Source organism: Sus scrofa, chromosome 12, assembly GCF_054392235.1.
Source record: "Sus scrofa isolate SSC_HxYL_T2T_F1_AM1 chromosome 12, Sscrofa_HxYL_maternal_Yorkshire_Landrace_v2.0, whole genome shotgun sequence".
NCBI classification, from domain to species: Eukaryota; Metazoa; Chordata; class Mammalia; order Artiodactyla; family Suidae; genus Sus; species Sus scrofa.
The window spans coordinates 55,455,100-55,476,390 of record NC_139394.1 but is presented as its reverse complement, the minus strand read 5'-3'; the positions used below and the strand labels follow the sequence as shown (position 1 = coordinate 55,476,390).

At 52.1% G+C, this 21,291-nt stretch overlaps 1 protein-coding gene across 3 annotated transcripts in view; it reads right to left on the bottom strand.

Moving 5' to 3' along the window:
* Positions 1-21,291, bottom strand: part of PITPNM3 (PITPNM family member 3) — a 92,612-nt gene that overhangs the window by 39,863 nt on the left and 31,458 nt on the right. For all 3 annotated transcript variants that reach the window (XM_013981242.3, XM_021067716.2, XM_084985477.1), the window contains 2 exons: positions 18,794-18,901; positions 5,950-5,997 (listed from right to left, as the gene is read on the bottom strand). In XM_013981242.3, coding sequence (XP_013836696.1) covers positions 5,950-5,997; positions 18,794-18,863 — 118 coding nt within the window. In that variant the 5' untranslated portion in view covers positions 18,864-18,901. The remainder of the gene's footprint in view (positions 1-5,949; positions 5,998-18,793; positions 18,902-21,291) is intronic.

Sequence of the window (21,291 nt, the reverse complement as noted above, 5' to 3'; positions counted from 1 at the left end):
AATCTATTCCCATTTTGCGCCTCTATATGTGTCAGAAGCAGCACACGTCCCCAGCAAAGCACAGACACTGCAGAGACAGACTCACAGAGAGCCTCGTGTAAATGAAGGCAGCAATGCTCTGACACACACACTAATGCACACATACACATATGCTCAGGCACATGTTTCCCTGCGTGCGCACAGGCACACACACACACACACACACACACACACACACACACACAAGTGGACCATGCCAAACACAGGCATACGGGCACACACACAAGAAAAGTGCTCCCAAGGCGGACGTCTGCCACCCTGAGCTCATTAAAGCCAGCTAAATATAGCCCGTCTGCAGCTGTGCTCAGCAAGCTGCCCACACAGGCCAGGAAAAGACACCAGTTACCAGGCAGAGGAGGATGGGGAGACCGCCGTGGTCAGGGGGCTTCAGGCACCATGCCTGTGGGGCTGCTGGGAGGCCGTGGGGTTGAGAGTCCACAGAAGGAGTTGCCCCTTAACGTTCAGAGCTGCTCCACTGGTCCCTGACCCCAGGCAACGGGATGTGAAGTCAAGCTACATCCCCTCGAGAGCGTCCTCACCCCCTCTGTCTCTGGGACAGCCACACGGGTATGTCCGACAGGGTCAAGGAGCCAAGGCTCAGTCTAGGCCTCAGGACTGGAGAAAGGACACAGCCTAGGACAAAGCAGGGCTCCACTGATGCCTAGCGTAGAGGCTTGGTCCGGGATGAAGATGGAGAGTTCGTCTGGGACCAGGATTGGGACTCAGTCTGGGCCATCGGTGGGGACAAAAGAAAGTTCAGAGACCCACTGAGCATCCCGCTCTAACAAGCAGGTGTGGCCACTGGCAGGCCCTCCCCATGCCCAGGGCCCCACTGGCTGCCCCCATCCCTGCCTCTGATGCCTGGGACTGGCCCGGGGAAGCCATTCGACGACCATGAGCATGGGTCACATGGGCAGGTCACGTTGCACTTCACACGGACTGGGGCCAACTCACAGCGCCACACAGTAAGTCCTCGGGTCCCAGAATCTGCACCACCCCTCGCCCCCCGTCAAAGGTGGAGACGAGATCGAGGAAATCTCCCCAACCAGCACTTTTCTGTGCTGTACCCATCCTAGACCCCAGGTTTTGGGGGGGGGGGCTCGTGGAGCTGGCACTTCAAGGGGGTACCTGTGTGACACAGGGAACAATGGTCACCTCCCCAGGTACCTGAGGTGACCAGAAGGGAGACACTTTAGGAAAATGGGCTCTCAGACCAGACATGGGACTGTGCCCTGGAGATGGAGGCACGAAGACACGTGGGTTTGAGCGCCTTCCTTGGAATGTTATCTACCTGAGTCTTCCGAGTCTCAGTGTGATATGGTGGCAATGGCCATAGCCCTTCCCAGCTTCCAGGTAGTCGCGAACATCAGTGCGCAGGGCCCCGCCCACCGCAAAGCTACTGGGGGTGGGGGATGGGGACAGGGAGGCAGACACGGGTCCCCTGGAAGAGTCATGCTCCTCCCTGGAGAGGGACCTGGCAGGCAGAGGAAGAAGGGCTATTGTGCCCACTGAGCCAACAGCCATGGCAACCCCGGCCTCTTCCATGATGATGGAAGTCCTGGCAGGAAAGGGTGGACCCAGCTCCACAAGGGAGTAGGGGGCCGAGACCAGCAGTTCTGAGTCCCAAGGGAATTTCTCTGGAACCCCAAAACCTCCCTACCATCAGCCAGCATCCCCTCCATGGGGATGGATGGACTGCTCAAGCTTTCCAACCAGCTTAAGGGAAAACAGCACGCGGAGTCTGCACAATCCTCTAAAAGTGCGCGCGGAAAGAAGGGGCGAGTGGGTGGGGAAGGCGAGCAGGCAGGTCATGCAGGGGCAAGTCTCATCCTTGATCAGAGAGGAATCACGAGAGGGCACTGGGGGCCATGAGGACAACACTGTCTCCCATGAAGTTCTCTCCAACACCCAGGGGGCAGGACCGGAAGCACGGAAGCTGGTGTGGGAGGATGGATCCATTCAGGAGAGAGAAGGCAGCGCCCTAAGGACAAGGGATGGGGGACAGAGCAGGTGGAAGCACAGCGAGCACTGCTGGGGGAGACAGGATGCTCTCGGGGGTCTGATCTGGCTCTGGAAGGTGGACGAGAAGGAGACGTCTACAAGGACCCCCAGCTGTCTGGCTTGAGTTTGTGGAAGATGGTGCCACTCACCCTGTACAGAACAGGAGTGGGGTTCAACGAGGAGGGAATCAGTCCCCCGAGTCCCTGAACCCAGCACCATGTCAGGTGCCGGAGCACTCGGTACAGATTTGCTGTGCTGTGGAGCAGCCTGACCAGAGCAGAGCAGCAAGACGTGTGGGCAAAAGAAACCAGGAGACAGAGGCAGCAACAGAAAATCAGAGAGCGCTGGAATGTCAGAGCTGGAAGGGGCTCCGTGTACAGACAGCCCCGGAGTGGGCCACAGGCAGGAGCCGGCTGGGCGGCAGGTCGTCGGTATGGGCCAGGTCTCCTGCAGCCTGGCCCCAGACCCTCCCTCTCCTCTGCCGGCACCCTCCCCCACGCCCCACTGGCTTCCTAGGCGTCTTCGAGTCTGATTCCAAAGAGCAAGCACAAGCCAGAGGCTGCGGGCCACCAGGGTGTCTGTGCAGCTGCAGGACGAAGGTGGAGCGAGCCGAAAAGGAGGGAGGATTCCAGGACACACGCGTCCAAGCCCCCACCCATGGTCGCTGCAGATAAGGCCTCACCACCCTGTGCCTGTATGGGCAGGCCTTCCCCACACTCCCAACAACCCCTGTGGCCAGCTCAGAAGGGCTCCGAGGACTCAGACTCTGTGACAATGACAATGCAGCTGGCCACAGGACCAGCAGAGCACGGAAAAGACAGGCTCCGTGAGATGCCAAGATTCAGGCCTCACACCTGCATCAGGTTTCCCAAGGCTCATCTGAAAGTCAAATGAGCAAGAACCATGCAAGGCTTCCTAGGTGCGTGAGGCTCGGCCCTTGGCCCCCTGCGGATGATGTCTCGGCCTCGGCCACTCCAGGAAGCAGAGCAGACCTTACGGTGCTCTGTCCACAACCAGGAAAACTGAGGCCCAGAGACGTAACTTATCCAAAGCAGCACAGAAAGCAAATGACTGTACTGGGCTTCAAACCCAGGCCTGATCGCTGTACAGCTCAGAAAATCCTGGGACAGGTGCTGTAGCTTCTAACGCCTGGTCAGGGCAATCTGTATCACCTTCCACCTCATTTTTAGTGAGGTTTTGAAAACCATGTGGAAAGAGTAAATAAGATAACACACAAGGACATGTAACAGGACATAAAACGTCAGGCGTTGCCATTATTCTGTTTTTAGTCACGGTCGCCGACTTATTTTGCCAATTTGGGATGAAAAACAAGCAAGTCACCAGCAACTACCATCACCATTTCAGAAAAGAAAACATGTCTGAATGCTGTAATGTGTGGAGAGCACAAAATTATGGAATAAAAAGCCGTTCTCTCCATGGAAGGCATTCAACATCAGGGGAAACACATGACAGGGCTGTCGTTTGTCTCGCTGTCAAAAGTATTGGGTTTGTGCTTGGGAATCACTGGCCTTAGTGGCTGTTTCAGCTCCCAAACACTTACTGTTGCAGACTAACAAAATGCTATTCTCTACTGAAGAAGAATATTCCCAAGGAGCAGAACCGGACGGCAACCTTCAGCAACAGCGTTCTGACTAAAATCTGTAACTACGATGTAAAGAAAAAAAAAAAAGACTTTGCTCTCCCTCAACACACATTTTTATCCAGCCGGGTCCACCAGACACCAAACATCTGGTCCATTCATTCGTGTCCGTGGAGGAGGACGCTGTGGTTGGCGTCCAGCCCCGCTGCAGGTGGCCGTGTTTTTCACTTTGAGGCCGCTGCGGTTTCTCTTTCCTAGCCGCCCAGAAGGAGTGATCCGGGCCCGGTTCCTCTCTCACTTTCCCGAGGACCACGATCCTGTGTTAATCATGCCTTCATTTTATGATGTTTTGACATCTGGGTTGGGGAGGGGGCCTAGCCGAGCCTGGGAGAGACGGCCCCTTGCAGGGCAGCATGTGTTAATTCCTAGAGATAACAAACAACTCACCCTAGAACTCGCCTTTCTTACGCAAGCCGACCAATCCTGAGTCCTTACCTCCCATCACCCTCTTTATCTAACTCCCACGGAGCGGGGGCGGGGGGGGGGGCCACGGGGGGGCGCTGCCATAAATCACCCTGGGAGCCAGGTGCCCCAGAACCGGAGGCCACTCCCTGGGGCCCGGAACCCACGACATTATTCAAACCAGCCAGTCCGGAGCTGTTTCTTCTGCCCTGCCTTTTCCAGGGAAAACACAATCCAGGCTCCGGGCCATGCTTTCCCCACGCTCCTTCTTCCTTCTGCCTCCTGACCAGACCTGGTGCTCCCCACCCCACTCATCCCCCCCACCCCCCACCCCGCGCGCCCAGGGAAGTGTAAATAGCAGATTCTTCCATCCACGGCATCCATCTCTCCAGGTCTTCACACAGTCACCTCTATAAATTAAAATGCCCTGGGTACGTTTTAACACACAGTCCACAGTCCCCTCACATCCTGCAAGGACACAGGAGACAGAACTGCCCCCTCTCTGCACTGCCCCTCCCCCTGCCTGGTGCACTGGTGGCCTGAACCTGGCGGAGGGGAGGCACCCTTCTTGGAGACACTCATGTCTCCCAGCCCCCGAGGGGTCTCGTCTATGAACTACCACCGGATGTTAGAAGCATAGACATCTTCTCTGAGGCCTGTGCACCCACTCGGGCCAGGGGAAGCTGGCACTGCAGGTACCCCTCCTGCAGCTGATGGATGGAAGGGCTTGAAGCACCCAAGAAAGGCTTCAGCCTGTGGAAGGGGTGGGCAGTGTGGGCTGAGCCCCCGAACTGCAGCCAGAGATCAAAAGAGCAGGAGAGCAAAGGAAGGAAGGCTCTGGGCCCACCGTCCCCCACAGACACACCTAGACTCCTGTCCCCAGCCCTCACCTCGTGTGAGACTCAACACTGCCAACAGCAAAGACGCAGGCTCAGACAGTGCCCACCAGGTCCGCCCCAGACCCCCAGGGAAGATGTCCTGAGGTCACTGTGTCAGGAATTGACATTTTTACCAAGTGTCTCCTGGGTTTAATCCTGTGCCCAGCCTGCTGAGGAAACACAGACAGAAGGGAACCTGGGAAGCCGGCATCTTTTTTTTTTTTTTTTTTTTTTTAGGGCCGCACCTAAGGCATATGGAGGTTCCCAGACTAGGAGTCAAATCAGAGCTGCAGCTGCCAGGCCTACACCACAGCCACAGTGACGCGAGATTTAATCCGCATCTTCCACCTACACCACAGCTCACAGCAACCCTGGATCCTTAACCCACTGAACAAGGTCAGGGATCAAACCCGAGTCCTCATGGATGCTGATCGGGTTTCGTTAACCACTGAGCCACGACGGGGACTCCAAGAAGCCCGTATCACCCGAAGGATGACAAACTCTTGGGAGGCCCCGCTCTGCAGACACGGCCTCCGAGGGATGGGACCCGAGGATCACAACCCCCGGCACAGCATTGGTTACCACGTCACCAGGTTACCACGCCACCAGCTGGTTCCTGGAAGTTGTGTCACCCCAAAGAGATGGTCTCAAAGGCTCCAGAAGCTTGTTCCCTGTTCCCATCCCCTCTCTGCCCACAAGCAGCCACACGGGAGACCTCCCATGGCTCCCTCTGCTCTGCTGGGCTCAGCCTCCTGGACCCCCAGCCTCAGACCCCTCTCTCTGGCTCCGACCCCTGACCCCCAGCTGCCAGGCATGGGAATTTGGGAACCCCCCCACAGCTCAGCCCATGGGGCTGAGTGGCCCCACCGTCCCATCCTGGGCAGCGGGGAGGACACTGCCACCTGAGCACATGATGGGACCCAGGGCCCAAGAGGAAGAAATGAGTCCTGGAGGCCAGGCTCAACTCACGCTGCTTCTCCTGGAGGATGCTGGATGTGCACGGCGTGCTGCCTTCTCCTGCAGAAGAAGAAGAGAAAGGTGAGCCGACTCCCAGCTCGGAGGCCGCTGTGATCCCCTCTGTTCCTCCTCCCACAGCTGGAGGTGTGCAGAGGGATCCCCCAACCCCTCACGCCTGGCCCCACCCCTGCCACACCCAACTCTCGGCTCTGTACCCTTTATACAAGACAAAGCGGGAGCCCTGACGCCACTGCCCGGGAGGCGTGTTCTGGTCAGCTTTTCACCTCCGCCCACCTGGTGTCATCCTCCTCTATCGCTCCCCTCACCTCTGAAGGTCAGCATCCAACACCACGAACGACTGGAAATCTCTGCCTCTGGTCCAACCTCTCTCCTAAGTCCCTGACCCACATCTCCTGCCACCGCCTGGACGTTAGCTCGTCAGGTAGTGCAAGGGACCCCGACCGCGGAGAGCGTCCTGGAACCGCCCTCTTCCCCAGTCCCCACCTCAGTGAAGGCACCACCTTCGCCCCAGGCCTGGGAAGCGCCATGACCCTTTCCCTGCCTCCTTCCCACGTTCAAGCAGTCACAGAGGGTGGGGTCCCGCCTCCCTCTCCCCTCATTGCTCCCTCCTTCTTCATCAGATACGGACATCCCAGCAGAAGGGGGTTCTGCTGGTCACTGGTGTGTCCCTAGGCCCAGAACAATGCTTCTCAGTCGCTACTTGTTGAAAGAGGAAATGAATGAAACACACACACACACACACACACACACACACACACACACACACACTCCCCAAATACCGAACTCCATCCCATCTCCTTAGACTATTGCAATAGCTCCTTCCTTCTGATGGAAGCTTTTTTTCTGTAATTATGAAATACAAGCTCCTTATGGAAAATTCATAAAGCACCGAAGGCAGCACAGAAAATAAAAAAGATTCCTCGTTATCCCAGGACTGGTCCCATTCGAGGTCTTTCCTTCCAGGCTTTTTGCCGCTCGCATGTTTTGGGCCAGTGGAGGTCACAGCAGCTCTCTGTGGGCAGGGACGACATCATTCATCCCACTATTCCCAACAGACAGATCGATGCTTGGCTCATGGCAGGTGTCAGAGATGATGAAAAAGCACAAAATATACTTTCTGTATTTTAAATTGAAGCATAAATAAATACATAAGGCTACAAAACCTCTGTAAAATCATGCTAACAGGAGTTCCTTCTGTGGTACAGCAGGAGCAGTGGCATCTCTGCAGCACTAGGATGCAGGTTCAATCCCTGGCCCACAGAAGCGGTTAGGGACCCGGTGTTGTGCAGCTACAGCAGAGATCGCAGCTGCAGTGTAGACTGAAACTGAGGCTCAGATCTGATCCCTGGCCTGGGAACTCCATATGCCAGGGGGCAGCCAAAAAAGAAAAAAAAAATCACTCTAACAGCTGTATAATATCTATTGAGAGGGTACATCATGGTTGACTTTTAAAATATCCTATTGGCAGAAAGTTTCAAAATTTCACCATTATAATTAGCGCTACAACAAACAGTTTGATGGTTGAAGTTCTTTCTGCACGTCCTTCTTAAAATACATCCACCGAAGGAGAACTCTGGGTCAAAGGGACCTGTTAAGGCTCCCTCTACTTACTGCCTGACCACTACCCAGCGAGGTGTTCATTCTGATGCACGCGCAGCCACCGCAGAAGGAAGGGCTGCTCTCAACAGACACTCAGCTCCCCGGCATTTACAATGGTCTGGTGGACTCCTCTGCCTCTTCTTTCACCAGATCCATCTTTTGAAAGCTGGCCCGCCCTGGCTACCCTCTTGCTTCAAGCCCTCCAGTGTCCCCATCATCAAACTCTGAGGCTGGCTGGCCCCCACCTCCCTGCCCAGCCCTTTTCCCACCCCTCCCTGCCTCACCTCCGCTCACCAAATCACCTGCACAAGGTTCTGCTCTTCCACCTTCTTGTCCAATGCGCTGCACCCTGCCCGCGGGGCTGAGAACCACCCCTGGGGCCGCCACTTCCGCACTGACTGATTCTTCCTCAAAGGCCTGGTTCTCAGAACCTCTGCCCTCAAAGGTCAGCGCTGGGTCCCGAGGGCCAGCATGGGTCAGGTTCAGCAAAGGCCAGCTCCCTTCCGTCTCGAATGCCTCCTTGAGCCCACCCCACCTGACTAGGAGGCTCAGAAAGGGACCTAAGTGGAGTTCCCGTTGTGGCTCAGCGGGTTAAGAACCTGACTAGTATCCATGAAGATGCAGGTTCGATTCCTGTCCTCGATCAGTGGGGTTAAGGATCTGGCATTGCCATGAGCTGTGGTGTAGGTCGCAGATGCGGCTCAGACCTGGCGTCGCAGTGGCTGTGGTGTAGGCCGATAGCTACAGTTCCAATTCACCCCCTAGCCTGGGAACCTCCATATGCTGCGGGTGTGGCCCTAAAAAGACAAAAAAAGGAAAAAGAAAAGAAAAAAAAGCTGGTAAAAGTACTAAGATACATTTTTTCCCTTTGTTCTCTCTTGATCTGGCCTGGGGTTTTTATTTGCTACTTAATGCTGTGGTCCTTCGTGCACAGGGATACTCAAGGGGTGAGCAATTCCCTCAGAGGCGCCCCGCAGGCCCCGCTCCTCAGCTAAGCACCCAGGCACTTGGGTCACCATCTACCAGCTTCCCCCTCCTGCCAGCTGCTGGACCCAGGCACCGGGCTGTCAGAGAGCAGGAAAACTGGGCCTTGCATCTGTCCTTCCCAGTGGCTACTGCCCCCATCCCCAGCAGGCAGGTGACCCCCAAGAGGATCTAAGCGCCCTACGTCCCTGGATGGGGTGGGTGCAAGGCCTGTTCTGAGTCACCCCCCAGACTGCCAGCCCAGGGTGGAGACAACTGCTCTGTCCTGAGACCGTGGGGCCTGTGCCCCTGACCCCAACCCTCCCTGCACCCAGGCCCCTGCTTTGGGGAAGGACAGAAGCTGTCTATGTGCAGGTGCAGGGAGGAGAGAACTGGGTGGGGCCGGGAGCCAGAGGGCAGGTGAGAGGGAGGCCAGGAGCCCATCCTGGGAGGGGGGGGGGGGCAGTACCATGAACCAAGCTCCCAGCCCCCAGCACCTGCTCCACTGTCCCATCAGGTGGCCCTAACAAAGTACTGATCTGAAGATCAAATTATTCAGAATTGAGAGCATGAAACCCCAAACCCGGGGCCTTTGGGAGCACCGGTCACAGCCCCTGATTACAGCATGTTTCTGGAAAATCTATTCTGTGCCAGACCCTGGGGGAAGGGGAGACGTCCAGTTGAGGGACGAGCCAGTCTGGTCCATCACCTCCCTGTTCTCATGCCAGGTACTGGGAGAGACTCACCTAGATGGTTTAGAAGATGCTGATAGAAAGCAATACTTCATTACCAGCAAGGAAATAGGACCTGGAGCCCAGACAGGATTTAAGTGGCCCTGGCAGGGGAGTGGAGCTGGGGCATTAATGCTGAGGGACCGGGTGGGTGCAGGGGAGGAAAAGTGGAAAGAAGTCAGCAGGGAGTGTCACTGAGATGCCAGCACACAGGACGAACACCCGTGTCCGGTGGGTAGACGGGAGAATGTTAGGAAGGGGGTCGGAGCCGGCCCCTCAGCTGTGTAACAGGAAGGGCGGTCCCTGGGCTGCAGGTGCTCCTGTTAGACCATTGAGATTTTGCATCTCTGCAGAAAAGACCACCTTCAGAGATAAGGAAACTGAGGCTCACAAGGACAGAGTCACTTCCCCCTTGTTTAGATCTGGCCCCTTTCAATGCCCTGCACGTGCTGGAGGCTTTTCCTAGAGCTGGGGATGGCTCAGGCCATGGGCAGTGCTTCCTGAAGTGGGGAGTCAGGGACTGGGGGGTGGGGAGCAGGGGATGGAGAAGGACTGTTGGTAAGGGGGTTTGGGGGAAAGTGTCCAGAGGCAGGAGCCGGCGGCACCTCCTCAAGCCTGGATGCTGGAGCCAGGCATCCCAGGGGCCTGGTGAGGCCACCGACCTGGACAAGAAGGAGCTTGCTGTTTGACAAGGTCAGTGTGGAGCCCGAGCAGCGGGAAGCTGGCCTCCCATGCCGAGCCACCCGCCTGCTCTGGCTTCCCTCGCAGCTGCCAGCAAGCAAGTGTCTTGTAAAGCCGGTTTTCTGATTAGCAGGCTCCCAGGACGAGGGTGATTAGCCAGATGTGCAGCCGCCTCAGCCACTGCCTAAATGAGACCCCACTTGGCCTCAGATTTCCAGGGCCCCTGGGCCTGACTGCCTCTCCTCAGAGGGAGCTCTCTTCAGATGCGGACGCCTCCAGAAAATCCTGCAAATGGGACAGGCTACACAGAGAGGGCTGGGTACCAGGAGGGCAGGACCTCTGTCGCCCACCAATCCCACCTGTCCCAAACGCACACCCCCGCACCTCTGGGCCACATCATCTCCTCCAGGAAGATGCCGCCGTATCCTGCCAGTGGCTTCCTGAGTGATTTTCTATTTCCTCTTTCCAATCCCTTCCAACAAAACATGAGCTCCCCAAGAGCAAGAGAAGCAAAATGTGTGGCCAAGAACGGAAATGCTTTCACCAAACACCTGAAACAGGAAGATGGGGCAGCTGCTGGGGGAGCAATTCAGACAGACTGGAGCTTGGGGGAGAAGGAGTCGGGAATTCTCTTCCTGATCCGCCAAAAAGTGTCTGGGCAGACCCCATGGAGCAGGAAGGGGAGCAGCGGAAGCTCCGTGGTCTCCCAGGCCTCGGGGGCCAGAACCAGGCCCTGGCCAGCCTGGTAGCGCAGCTGGGAAGGAAAGACCTTCATGCTTGCCCCCTGCTCAGGGTGTTCCCCGGACCCTGAGTGTCTGCTGAGCTGCAAGGTCAATATTCACCCTCATTACCTCCCACCCGACCCATCACAATCCCCTCTATGTTCTTCCCCTGGCTCCTCCTAGTATCTTCTATGTTGGCTTCCAGAATGATCTTTCTAAACTGTGGCTTGTTACTCCCACTTCAACTATCCTACAGGTCCCCAGGGCACTCCTGAGAAGGCCCCAGCTCCTCAGCCTGATGTTCAGGCCTTCATCTTCACCCTCCCTGCTCTGATCTCTTTTCTGAGACTTCCCCAACCCCTTGGTCACCCCCCAGTGCCACACCTGGCATCCCAACTCTGCAATGCTCCCCAAATTTCTCTGCCATCTCATACCTCCCTCTGCACCTCTGCACCTGCCCTGCCCTCAGCCTGCCAAACCCTCACCCAGAAAGGCCTCACATCTCGGCTCAAGCTCCACGTCTGATCCCTCTGTATCTTGCCCCCCTCCCCTCTTGTTAGGGTAATTAGCTCACTGGCCTGTAACTGCCCCGCCCCCCAAGTCTGGGAGCCAGTCAATTCTGAGTCCATTTCTGAGTCATCAGTGTGTCCCAGCATTGACCGGCATAGGGTCTGACAGCAAGTAAGTACCGGTATGTGTATCCTGGATGCATAAGTGAGCAAGGGAGGGCCTGGATGCGTGATGAGTCCCCCACTGCTCTGGGTTCAGAAAGAGAGGAAGATCCCCCAGCCAGAAAGGCATGGTTGCAAGCAGAAGGATCAGCACTGCAGGGACAGCCCCAGTATGCTGGGCTCGGCCAGACAGAGCAGGTCGGGGAGGCTGGGCTATGCAGGAGGCTTCCTGGGGACGTGCACAGGATTATGAGAGCTAGACATGAAAGCAGGGGAAAGGCAGGCAGCAAAAGAGCTCAGGTGGGCTTGAGGTCAGCAAGCAGGCCCTGGGCATTTGGCTAGAACAGACCATGAACAGAAGAGGGGAGGTACAGCCCCAGAGGCATGTGTACCAGAGCAGAGGTAACCCTGAGATGGCCAGCTTCAGCAGGGACCCAATAGCCCCTCTATAATACCCCTCATGGTGCCATTCCAGGGCTGTCTCACTCCTGTAGGGATGGGGAACCCAGTGACCCTGGACAATTATAATTGTTAGAAGGAAAGCTAGAACCAAATGGCCTTACATGACAGGCTGGGGACTTTCCTCCCTTCTGTAGGCAACAAAGACCTAGTTGCCAACTCCATAGCAGAATGACGTCATTGGATTTATATTTTAGAAGCATCACAGTAGCACTGGATAAATCTGGCCAACTGGCAACATGATCCAGCCTTTTTCTCCTGCCCCAAATCCCTAGAAAATGATATTAACTCTTTTCTATGAATTAGTCTTTAGTAGCACTATAAAATAGGAAGGGTATCCGAGCAGATCAGAAATTGCGAGACACCCCCAAAAGGCAGGAGGCAGAGCTATCAGATGGATGGAGTTTGTGGGGCCCCATGATTACGAATTTCAAGGTGCCAACAGCAGAGCACAAACTCAAGTGTGAGACCCTGCTGCCTGTGGAGCCTGAGTGACTGCAAAGGTCAAAGAAATGTCCTTCAGAGATGGAACATGATGATGACTCGGGCAGATCTGAATTCAAGTGAGAAGGCAAAATAAAGACATGTTGAGAAATGCAAGGACTTGGAAAATGACATGTCCACAGGTCCTGCCTGAAAGAGCTACCTAAGGCGATGTCCTAGTTACAGAGGAAGTAAAGCCAAGAGGAAGCCATGGCGTTGCAGAAGGAGCAGTCAGAACTACACAAGGAAAAGGGTGAATGTTACCTAACTTAAACCATACCTCAATAGACTTTACTGAGAAGGAGGAGGCGGCGGGGGAGGGGATTACAGCATTACAGTCGGGATCAAACAAGAAAGCCGGGACCATGCTGGCCACTCAGCATCTATCCGGAAATCCGGTGCAATGCAATTTAATAGGAAAAATAAACAAGCAGGGTAAATATTGGCAAGGATATAACTGTCGAGATTTGTAAACACGCTGACACTCTACCTAAAAACACTCAAGAGGGGCAACTGACAAACCATTAGAACTAATAAGAAAATTCAGCCAAGTGGCAGAATTCAAGAGACAAATATTTCAAACACACAGCAGCAAATAATTTATATCCAGAATGTGGGTAAAGAACTCCTAAAAATCAGTAAGAAAAAGACAATTCAGAGTTCCCTTGTGGCTCAGCAGGTTAAGGATCCAGTGTTGTCACTGCCATGGCTATGGTTCCAGCAGGGGCACGGATTTGATACCTGGCCTGGGAATTTCTGCATGCTGTGGGCGAGGCCCAGAAAAAGAAAGAAAGAAAAAGACAATTCAATAGAAGATGAGCCAAAAGCATGATTAAAACACTCAGAAAAAAGAGTTGGTCAGCACATTTATGAAAAGATGATCCCTCTCACTAGCAATCAAGTACAGACAAAACAAAACCAGAATACATCTTCAAGGAGTTCCTGTGTTGCTTAGTGGGTTAAGGATCCAGTGCTGTCACTGCGGTAGCTCCAGTCACTGCTGTGGCAAGGGGTTTGATCCCTGGCCTGGGAACTTGTACCTGCCTTGGGCATGGCCAAAGAGAAAAAGAATATATCTTCACCCATCAATCAGGTACAATTTTAAAGTCTGATAATATCAAGTCTGGTGACATTGTAGGGAAATGGTTAACCTAATCCATGGCTGATACAAATATAAATTAGCACAGTCATTTTTTTTTTTTTTTTTTTTTTAGGGCCTCTCCCACAGCATATGGAGGTTCCCAGGCTAGGGGTAGAAACAGAGCTACAGCTATGGGCCTACACCACAGCCACAGCAAGGCGGGATCTGAGCCATGTCTGCAACCCGCACCACAGCTCATGGCAATGCTGGATCCTTAACCCACTGAAGGAGGCCAAGGATAGAACCCACATCCTTATGGATACTATCAGGTTCATTACTACTGAGCCACAACGGAAACTTCCCGCACAGTCTTTTTTTTTAAGTCCAAACCCATGGTATATGGAAGTTTCCAGGCCAGGGATAGAATCCAAGCCATGGTTGTGACCTGAGCCACAGCTGCGGCAAAGCCAGATCCTTTAACCCACCGTGCCAGGTAAAAGATTGAACCAACATTTCTGCAGCGACCTGAGCTGCTCCAGTGGGATTCTTAACCCACTGTGCATGGTGGGAACTCCTGCACCAACTTCTGAGAAAACTGTTTAGTTGTATCTATTACAAGTTTCAATGCTTATACTCTTAATCTATGTATCATTGTTTTCATAATGAAAAATCCCAATGTCTATCACTACAGAATGGTTAAATAAATTATGGTACATCTATTGTAGAGAATACTACAGTAGGTAAAAAAGAAGAATCAAATTTATGAATACTCATAGGAAAAGCTCTCCTACATCTGATAAAAAAAAAAAAGTTAAGTTGCAACAATGACATCTAATGCAGTCTCTCTAGAGACACCCTAGACAAACTTTAACAAACTCTGAAGTCAGGTATACAATTGAAGAAGTAGACAAGGAAGGATGGTTTATTTGTACTGTTGGTTTATTTGTATTATTACAACACGAATGTATTCAAGAAATAAGATGGTTATTTGTACATCATTGTTCATAGTAGCATTATTCACAATAGCTAGAGGATGAAAATACATCCATCATTAGATGAATGGATAAGGAAAATGTGGTAGACACATACAATGGAATACTATTCAGCCTTAAAAAAGGAAGAGAGTTCTGTTCCAGGTTACAACATGAACAAACCCTGAAGACATGCTAAAGGAAACAAGCCCTGATATAAAAAGACCAACTCTGCGTGATTCTACTTATATGAGGCACCTAGAGTGGTCAAATTCATAGGAACATAATGTCGAATGGCAGTTCCCAGGGCTGGGGGGAGGGGAGATGGGGAGTTACCATTTAATGGGCGCGGAGTTTCAGTCTGAGAGGATGAAAACGTTCTGGAGCTGGGTGGTGGTACCCAACAGTGTGAATCAGTTTAATGCTACTAAACAATACACTTGAAAAGGGTTAAAATGGGAGTTCCCGGTCATGGCGCAGTGGTTAACGAATCCGACTAGGAACCATGAGGTTGCGGGTTCGGTCCCTGCCCTTGCTCAGTGGGTTAACGATCCGGCGTTGCCGTGAGCTGTGGTATAGGTTGCAGATGCGGCTCGGATCTTGCGTTGCTGTGGCTCTGGTGTAGGCCAGGGGCTACACCTTCAATTCAACCCCTAGCCTGGGAACCTCCATATGCCGCGGGAGCGGCCCAAGAAATAGCAAAAAGACAAAAAAAAAAAAAAAAAAAGGGTTAAAGTGGTATATTGATACATTACATATATTTCACCAAATTTTTTTAAAATGTTAAATAAAAATAATAAGAAAAGCAATTGTAAAAATAATAATAGCAACAATAAATAAGGTGGACTGAGCTGATGCTGAAAGATGCCTTTCCAATAAAATACTGGGCAGTAAATTATCCAAAAAATGTAAATATATAACTAAGTTCAAAAGAAAGAATGGATGAAACAAAGAGGGATTAAAACCCACACACAAAAGCAGAAACTGGAAGTTTCAGGTGGATAAAGGCTCCAGGGGGAAAGGCTGAGAAGAGTATTACTGTTAACTCCTCAGATGCCTTCTAGCCTGTGGAAGGTAAGGACCTAGAATAGAGCCGCCTGTGTAGCAGGGATGCTTGAAGGGCTGCTCCATCCATTAAAAAAAAAAAAAAAAAAAAAAAAAAAAAACTTTAAAAAAAAGGAAAAGAAAAACTCCTTTGGGGAAGCAGCAAAAAAAAAAAAAAAAAAAAAAAAAAAAAAAAACATTCACAGCCAGTGGGCAAGGAAAAAGTCACACATGAGTAATTAAACCCCTAAGCCTGTGCCACCTCTGGGTGTGGGGTCTAAATTTATACCACCCCTGTAGAAGGGCAACGCAGAGCTGAACATTTAGCATAGAAAACGTCCAAGATGGGTGAAACACTCAGGCCCTGCGGAAACACAAGACTGGTTTCTAGAAAGGACATTTTCACAACCTGGGGGATGCAAGATCCCCAGAGAAAAGGAAAGGAAAGAGTAGGGGGTTAACCCAGATGAATTTACACAAAAAAATGAAGAGACAAACACCACGAGGTCCAGGTAGCGGCATGTGCATGTACACACACGCACATGCACACATGCACTAGAATTAACCTCCTCAAGACACAGCTACCAGAGCAGCCTGGATGTGCCTCTGCAACACAGGCTCTCAATGAGGAGATCAGAGAGGGGCTACAAAACGTAACTGCGGCTCAGAAGGAAGGAGGTCGGCTCCACTTGGCACTCACAGGGTATGAAGAGGTTTCGGGATGTCCAGGTACACACAAGTTGGAGGCTCCTGACAATGTGAGTCTGAAGCCCGGAGCTGGGGGAGGGAGGTCAGGGCTGGACGCGGACTTGGGGGCCATCACCCGGAGCAGCTGTGATTGGCCAGGGCATGAACCACCAGAGAGGGGTCTCTGGAGTGAGCCCCACCTCAAGGGCAGGAACGTGAAAGGAGGCAGTGGTAGAGCGCTACCCATACCACCAAGTTTGACCACAGCCTTTCCTGGGAAGTGTTTCCCCAGGTTCCCGACTCAGCCTGTCTTATTACATCGTAGCCGTGGCTAGGGTCCTCTTCTTGCTGCTGTGAGCTCCTACAAAGCCCACAAGGCCAGTCTGCTTGATTTCATGTCCCTGCCATCTTGGGTTGAGCCCACGCCGTGGCTCCATAAGTGATTGTGGGGATGAATGAAATTGGCGTGTGTGTTCTGCCGTGTTGTGGGAATTCGCACCATGAATCCACAGGGGACTGAGACTCAGAAGGAGCCAGAAACACAGCTGGTTTCCTTTCTCCCCTACCCTCTTCCTGCCCCCCATTCCATACTGGGAGTAAAAAGCATGAGTTCTCGGACTCAGGCAAGCAACCACCCCTAATCCAGCCTCTCATGAGCTCCACGTAGCACCTGTCAGGACTGCACTTGTGCAGGATCTTTCACTCGTCTCCCCCTCTTCCCCCGTTATAACAACCTGTCACTGAGTGCACTTTGCAAGTTTCAGCTCAGTTAACGCTCACAGCTTGTGTCCCAGCCCCACTTTGCAGATGAAGAAACTGAGGCTCCAAGAGGAGATGTGACTTTGCTGGCCACAAAGCCACAGACTGACAGGGCCAAGGTTCAAACCCAGACCTCTCAGATTCCAAAGCTACGGTTTCAGCCTCTCCGTCGACCTCCCTCTGCTTCCTCCTCCCCTGCCCTCCTGGCTCCCACTGCCTCTCACTCACCACCTCCTTAGCTCACACTGTGTCTGAGTCACACATTCTTTGGCAGACAAGCGGGGGTTGTGATGGGCGGGGATGGCCAGATGGGTAGTGAGTACAAGTCTGGGTTTGTCTTTTCAGAGCTACCAAGCATTGTCCTGGGGAGGCACTTGGAGTCCATGACCCCTCTGGGTCCCCTCCAGGTCCCTGGGGTGAGAGAAAGAGCAGACAAAGGGTCCGTCTGCAAATGTGTGGCTGGGAAGACTGGGAGATTGTCTCTGGACTGGTCTGGGGGGACTAAGCTCAGAGCCCACCCTTTCTGTGAATGGGACGGTGGCTCAGGAGGGCCTTGCTTTTTAAGACTCTGGTTGCTTGGACCTGAATTTGCAGGGGCTCAGAACTGTGCGTAGCCTCAGTCTAGTTAGAGAGCGGAGGCCCTGGATATCAGGAGACTAGTGATCTGAGCCTGATGCTGCCCCCGACTTGGAGGACCTTAGGCAAGATGCAGCTTCTCTGGGCCTTGGGTTCATCATGTGTAAAACAGAACAGTCATCCCAGGCGTGTGCATTTCTCATGACAGGCAGTCTGGTATGGGGAGGGCTCCGAACTAAGGAGGCAGGGATGGGTCTGGGTGAGAAAAGGAACCGACACTGGGGCCAGACAGCCACCACCAAGATGGCCAGACAGCCACCACCAAGATGGCCAGCCCCAAGACGGTCATCCTCTTGGGCTGCGCCAGCATCGTCTCACTGAACACCTCCCGACCGGAGGTACCCAGACCATGACTGAGGAATGATGGGGCCCAGAGAGGAAGGAAGAGAGGAGAAGTAGGAAGAGTGCTATATGGGGTGAGGAGGAGGGATAGAAAGAGCTGGCCTCTGGATAACAAAGACCCTGGATCCTGGAAGGGGTTCTAGCCCCGGCTCTGCTCCTCCCTCCTGTGAGACCTCAATCATGCACGGCCCCTCTCTGAGCCTAGGTTCCCATACGTCATCTCAGACCTTTATGAGCTCCTTGGTTCCACCCTCCACCTGCTTTTTGAAACCTGGCTCCATAGGTTCATTGTCAGGAATGCTTCCTTGAATCCCATCTCCTGCGTCCTTCAAAATTCCGCCCTAACCCCCTTAGGTCTTGACTTACATTGGGTCACACATTACAAAGAAGAAGCCTCAGTTAAATCACCTTTGGCCCCACCTACCAAGCACTTATACATAGTAGGTGCTCCATGAACATTCGGTTAGTGATGCAAGATGGCCAAATGGACAGAACAACAGATGCCTAAAATGATATGCATGCTTTAAGCTTCTGGTCAAAACTCCCTCCCATTAAAAGCCTCTGGATTAACCCCCAGCCGCATTCTTCTTCAACAATTTAACCAAAGGAAGTTATAACCCCAATTGCTGCCCCTCCCCACTGTCCATTTTCAAAGGCTCTATCAGTTGCAACCCTCCCTTAACCAGCAGGTTCCAACACCATAGGCCTGGCAGTCCCAGGAGCTTGGACCCTGTCAGCTGCCCTTAGCTACCTCATGCTGCTGGGTGGTCATCCTATGGACAAAGGAAGCTCTGCTACAGGACACCCTGCGGAAGTCCCCACAAGGGTTTCTGCAGGTCACAGAATTCGGGGGTTGTAGACTCAGGGAGGGGTGGTACCCAGACAGATAGATGACTTCATAGAAAAACCCAAGTTCTAGCATCACTTCATCCATATTGCCATCAGTTCAAAACCCCTGGCCATACTTATATGTACACGCCCAGTCATGAGAGAAGCAGAAGCTCACCTTGAGGCTCCTCCAGTTTCCCCATGGTCTCGATCTGCTCCACCAGGTCATTTGAATTCCACTGGCTCATCCCGATGAGGATGGCGTTCTTTCCTTCAGCCACCTCCTCTGTGGAAAGACGCAGAGATGGGCATGAGCAGGCAGGGCTGTGTAGAGGTTCCTTAACAGGAACCTATAACTCAGGGAGGTTTATTTCTGCCTTTGAGGTGAGGTAGACTTCCGCTATTGAAGGTGTCTAGAGCTACAGACAGGTATAAGGCACCCAGGAATTTTTTTTTCTGGTTACTAAATGGGTTTGTTTTATTCTTTAATTTTTTAATTATAGTTGATTTACAATGTTCTGTCAATTTCTGCTGTACAGCAAAGTGACCCAGTTATCCATATATATACATTCTTTTTCTCATATTATCCTCCATCACGTTCCATCCCAAGTGATTACAGTTTCCTGTGCTCTACAGCAGGATCTCATTGCTTATCCACTCCAAATGCAATAGTTTGCATCTACTAACCCCAAACTCTCAGTCCATCCCACGCTCTCCCCCTTGGCAAGCACTAGTCTGTTCTCCATGTCCATGAGTTTGGCTTTTTTTTTCTTTCTGTAGATAGGTTCATTTGCGCCATATATTAGACCGAGGAATTTTTCATTGCAAGAAGACATTGCTATTGTACCCTACTGGGCCCCCACATGTTACAACAAAAGAAAGTAAGGAAGGGACAGTCATGAGAAAGGCTGAAAACCCACAGAAGGCTCCATTTTTTTGCTGTGCCTGCGGCATGCAGAAGTTGCTGAACCAGCAACCCAACCCAAGCCACAACAGTGACAACACTGAATCCTTAACCACTAGGCCACCAGGAAACTCCTAAGAGTGGTAGTTCTTGAAAGGCAATGTGTCTGGGAAGAAAAAGCAAAGCCTTGCCATTTGGTAGCAGTTTTTCTTTGAGTAAGTTGCTTGGCTTCCCTGAATCTTGGTTTTCCCATCAGTAAAATGGGACTGGAAATGTCTAATCACAGAGTTGTGAGGATTAAATGAGATAATGAATGAGGTCTTGATACATACGGGGGTACTTATACAGATTTTTTATTTTTTTAAGATTAAAGTATAGTTGATTTACAATGTTGTGCCAATCTCTGCCATACAGCAAAGTGACCCAGTCATACATACATATGCATTCTTTTTATATTCTTTTCCACCATGCTCCCTCCCAGGAGACTGGCTATCATTCCCTGTGCTATACAGTAGAACCCTGGTGTTCATCCTTTCGATCTACTAGCCCCAAACTCCCAGTGCCTCCCTCTCCCACCTCCCCCTTGGCAACCACAAGTCTGTTCTCTATGTCCATGGCTCTGTTTCTGTTTTGTAGAGACGATCATCTGTGCCACATTTTAGATGCCGCATAAGTGATATCATATGGTATTTGTCTTTCTCTTTCTGCATAGGGGTGCGTATAAGTGGGAGTTGTTAAGGTTATTTCTTCACATAAGCTGTCATCAGAATTTGAGCAGACCAGGACCTGAATGGGGTGGGAGAAACTCTGGAGTCACTGAGAGAGCAGAAGACGTCTACCTCTGAGCCAGCCTGGAGCTATACGGGACCTGCCCACATCTCAACCTTATGAACCTTTTAAGGCTTCCATTCCCCACTCAGTCCTCCCCTCAACCCTGTCTCTGTCCTTGTGCTTTCCCAGTCTGAGCTTAGAGGAATTGGTGGGGCCACCTAACCACACTGAACACAAGTCCCTGGGTCTGACACACTAGCTACACACATCTGGTTCAGTTCCTTATCCATCCCAGAAAGGGACACTTCCTCAAGGACAAACCCATAGGAACACCCACCGCCCTTAAGGCGACAGGCCTTCCTGGAGAAGAGCTTTGTGCCTTTTCTTATAGACCAGCATTGGTCAAGGGGAATGAGGAGAATTCTCCAGCTCATCACAACCAAGAATAAAGGGGTAAGACCCACTTTGCTGCCAAAGAACTTCACAAAAGCAGGTGGAACCAAGATGGCAGATCTGAAGGTTGGGGAGCTGTCCAGAGTTCTGAATCACTCAAGCTCGGTGATCCAGACCCCATTTCTGGCTGGGACACCTCCTCCTGCCTTATTTGATGTATTAATTTGATCTATTTAAGGACATCAAATCCTTCAATATACAACGAGATTGTTAAAACTGCTTTACAAATATTAATTCACTTAATTCTCATAACAATACTAAAAAGGTACAATTATTATTATCTCCATTTGATAAACAAGGAGACTGAAGCATAAAATAGCTCAGTAACTTGCCCAAGGTCACTGGCTAGAGCCAGGATTTAAACCCAGATAGACTATTTCAAGAGCCCTAAATCCTGCCCTCCTAATGGCCTGTCCTGGACATTCTGTACTGGCTGCCCAAGCACCACACACCCCCACATAATTTCCTGAACCTGTTGTGTTCCATCTGGGCACAGTTTACACCTCTCTGCAGCACTGTATTCTGGGCAGAGCCCTGACCGGGCTCCA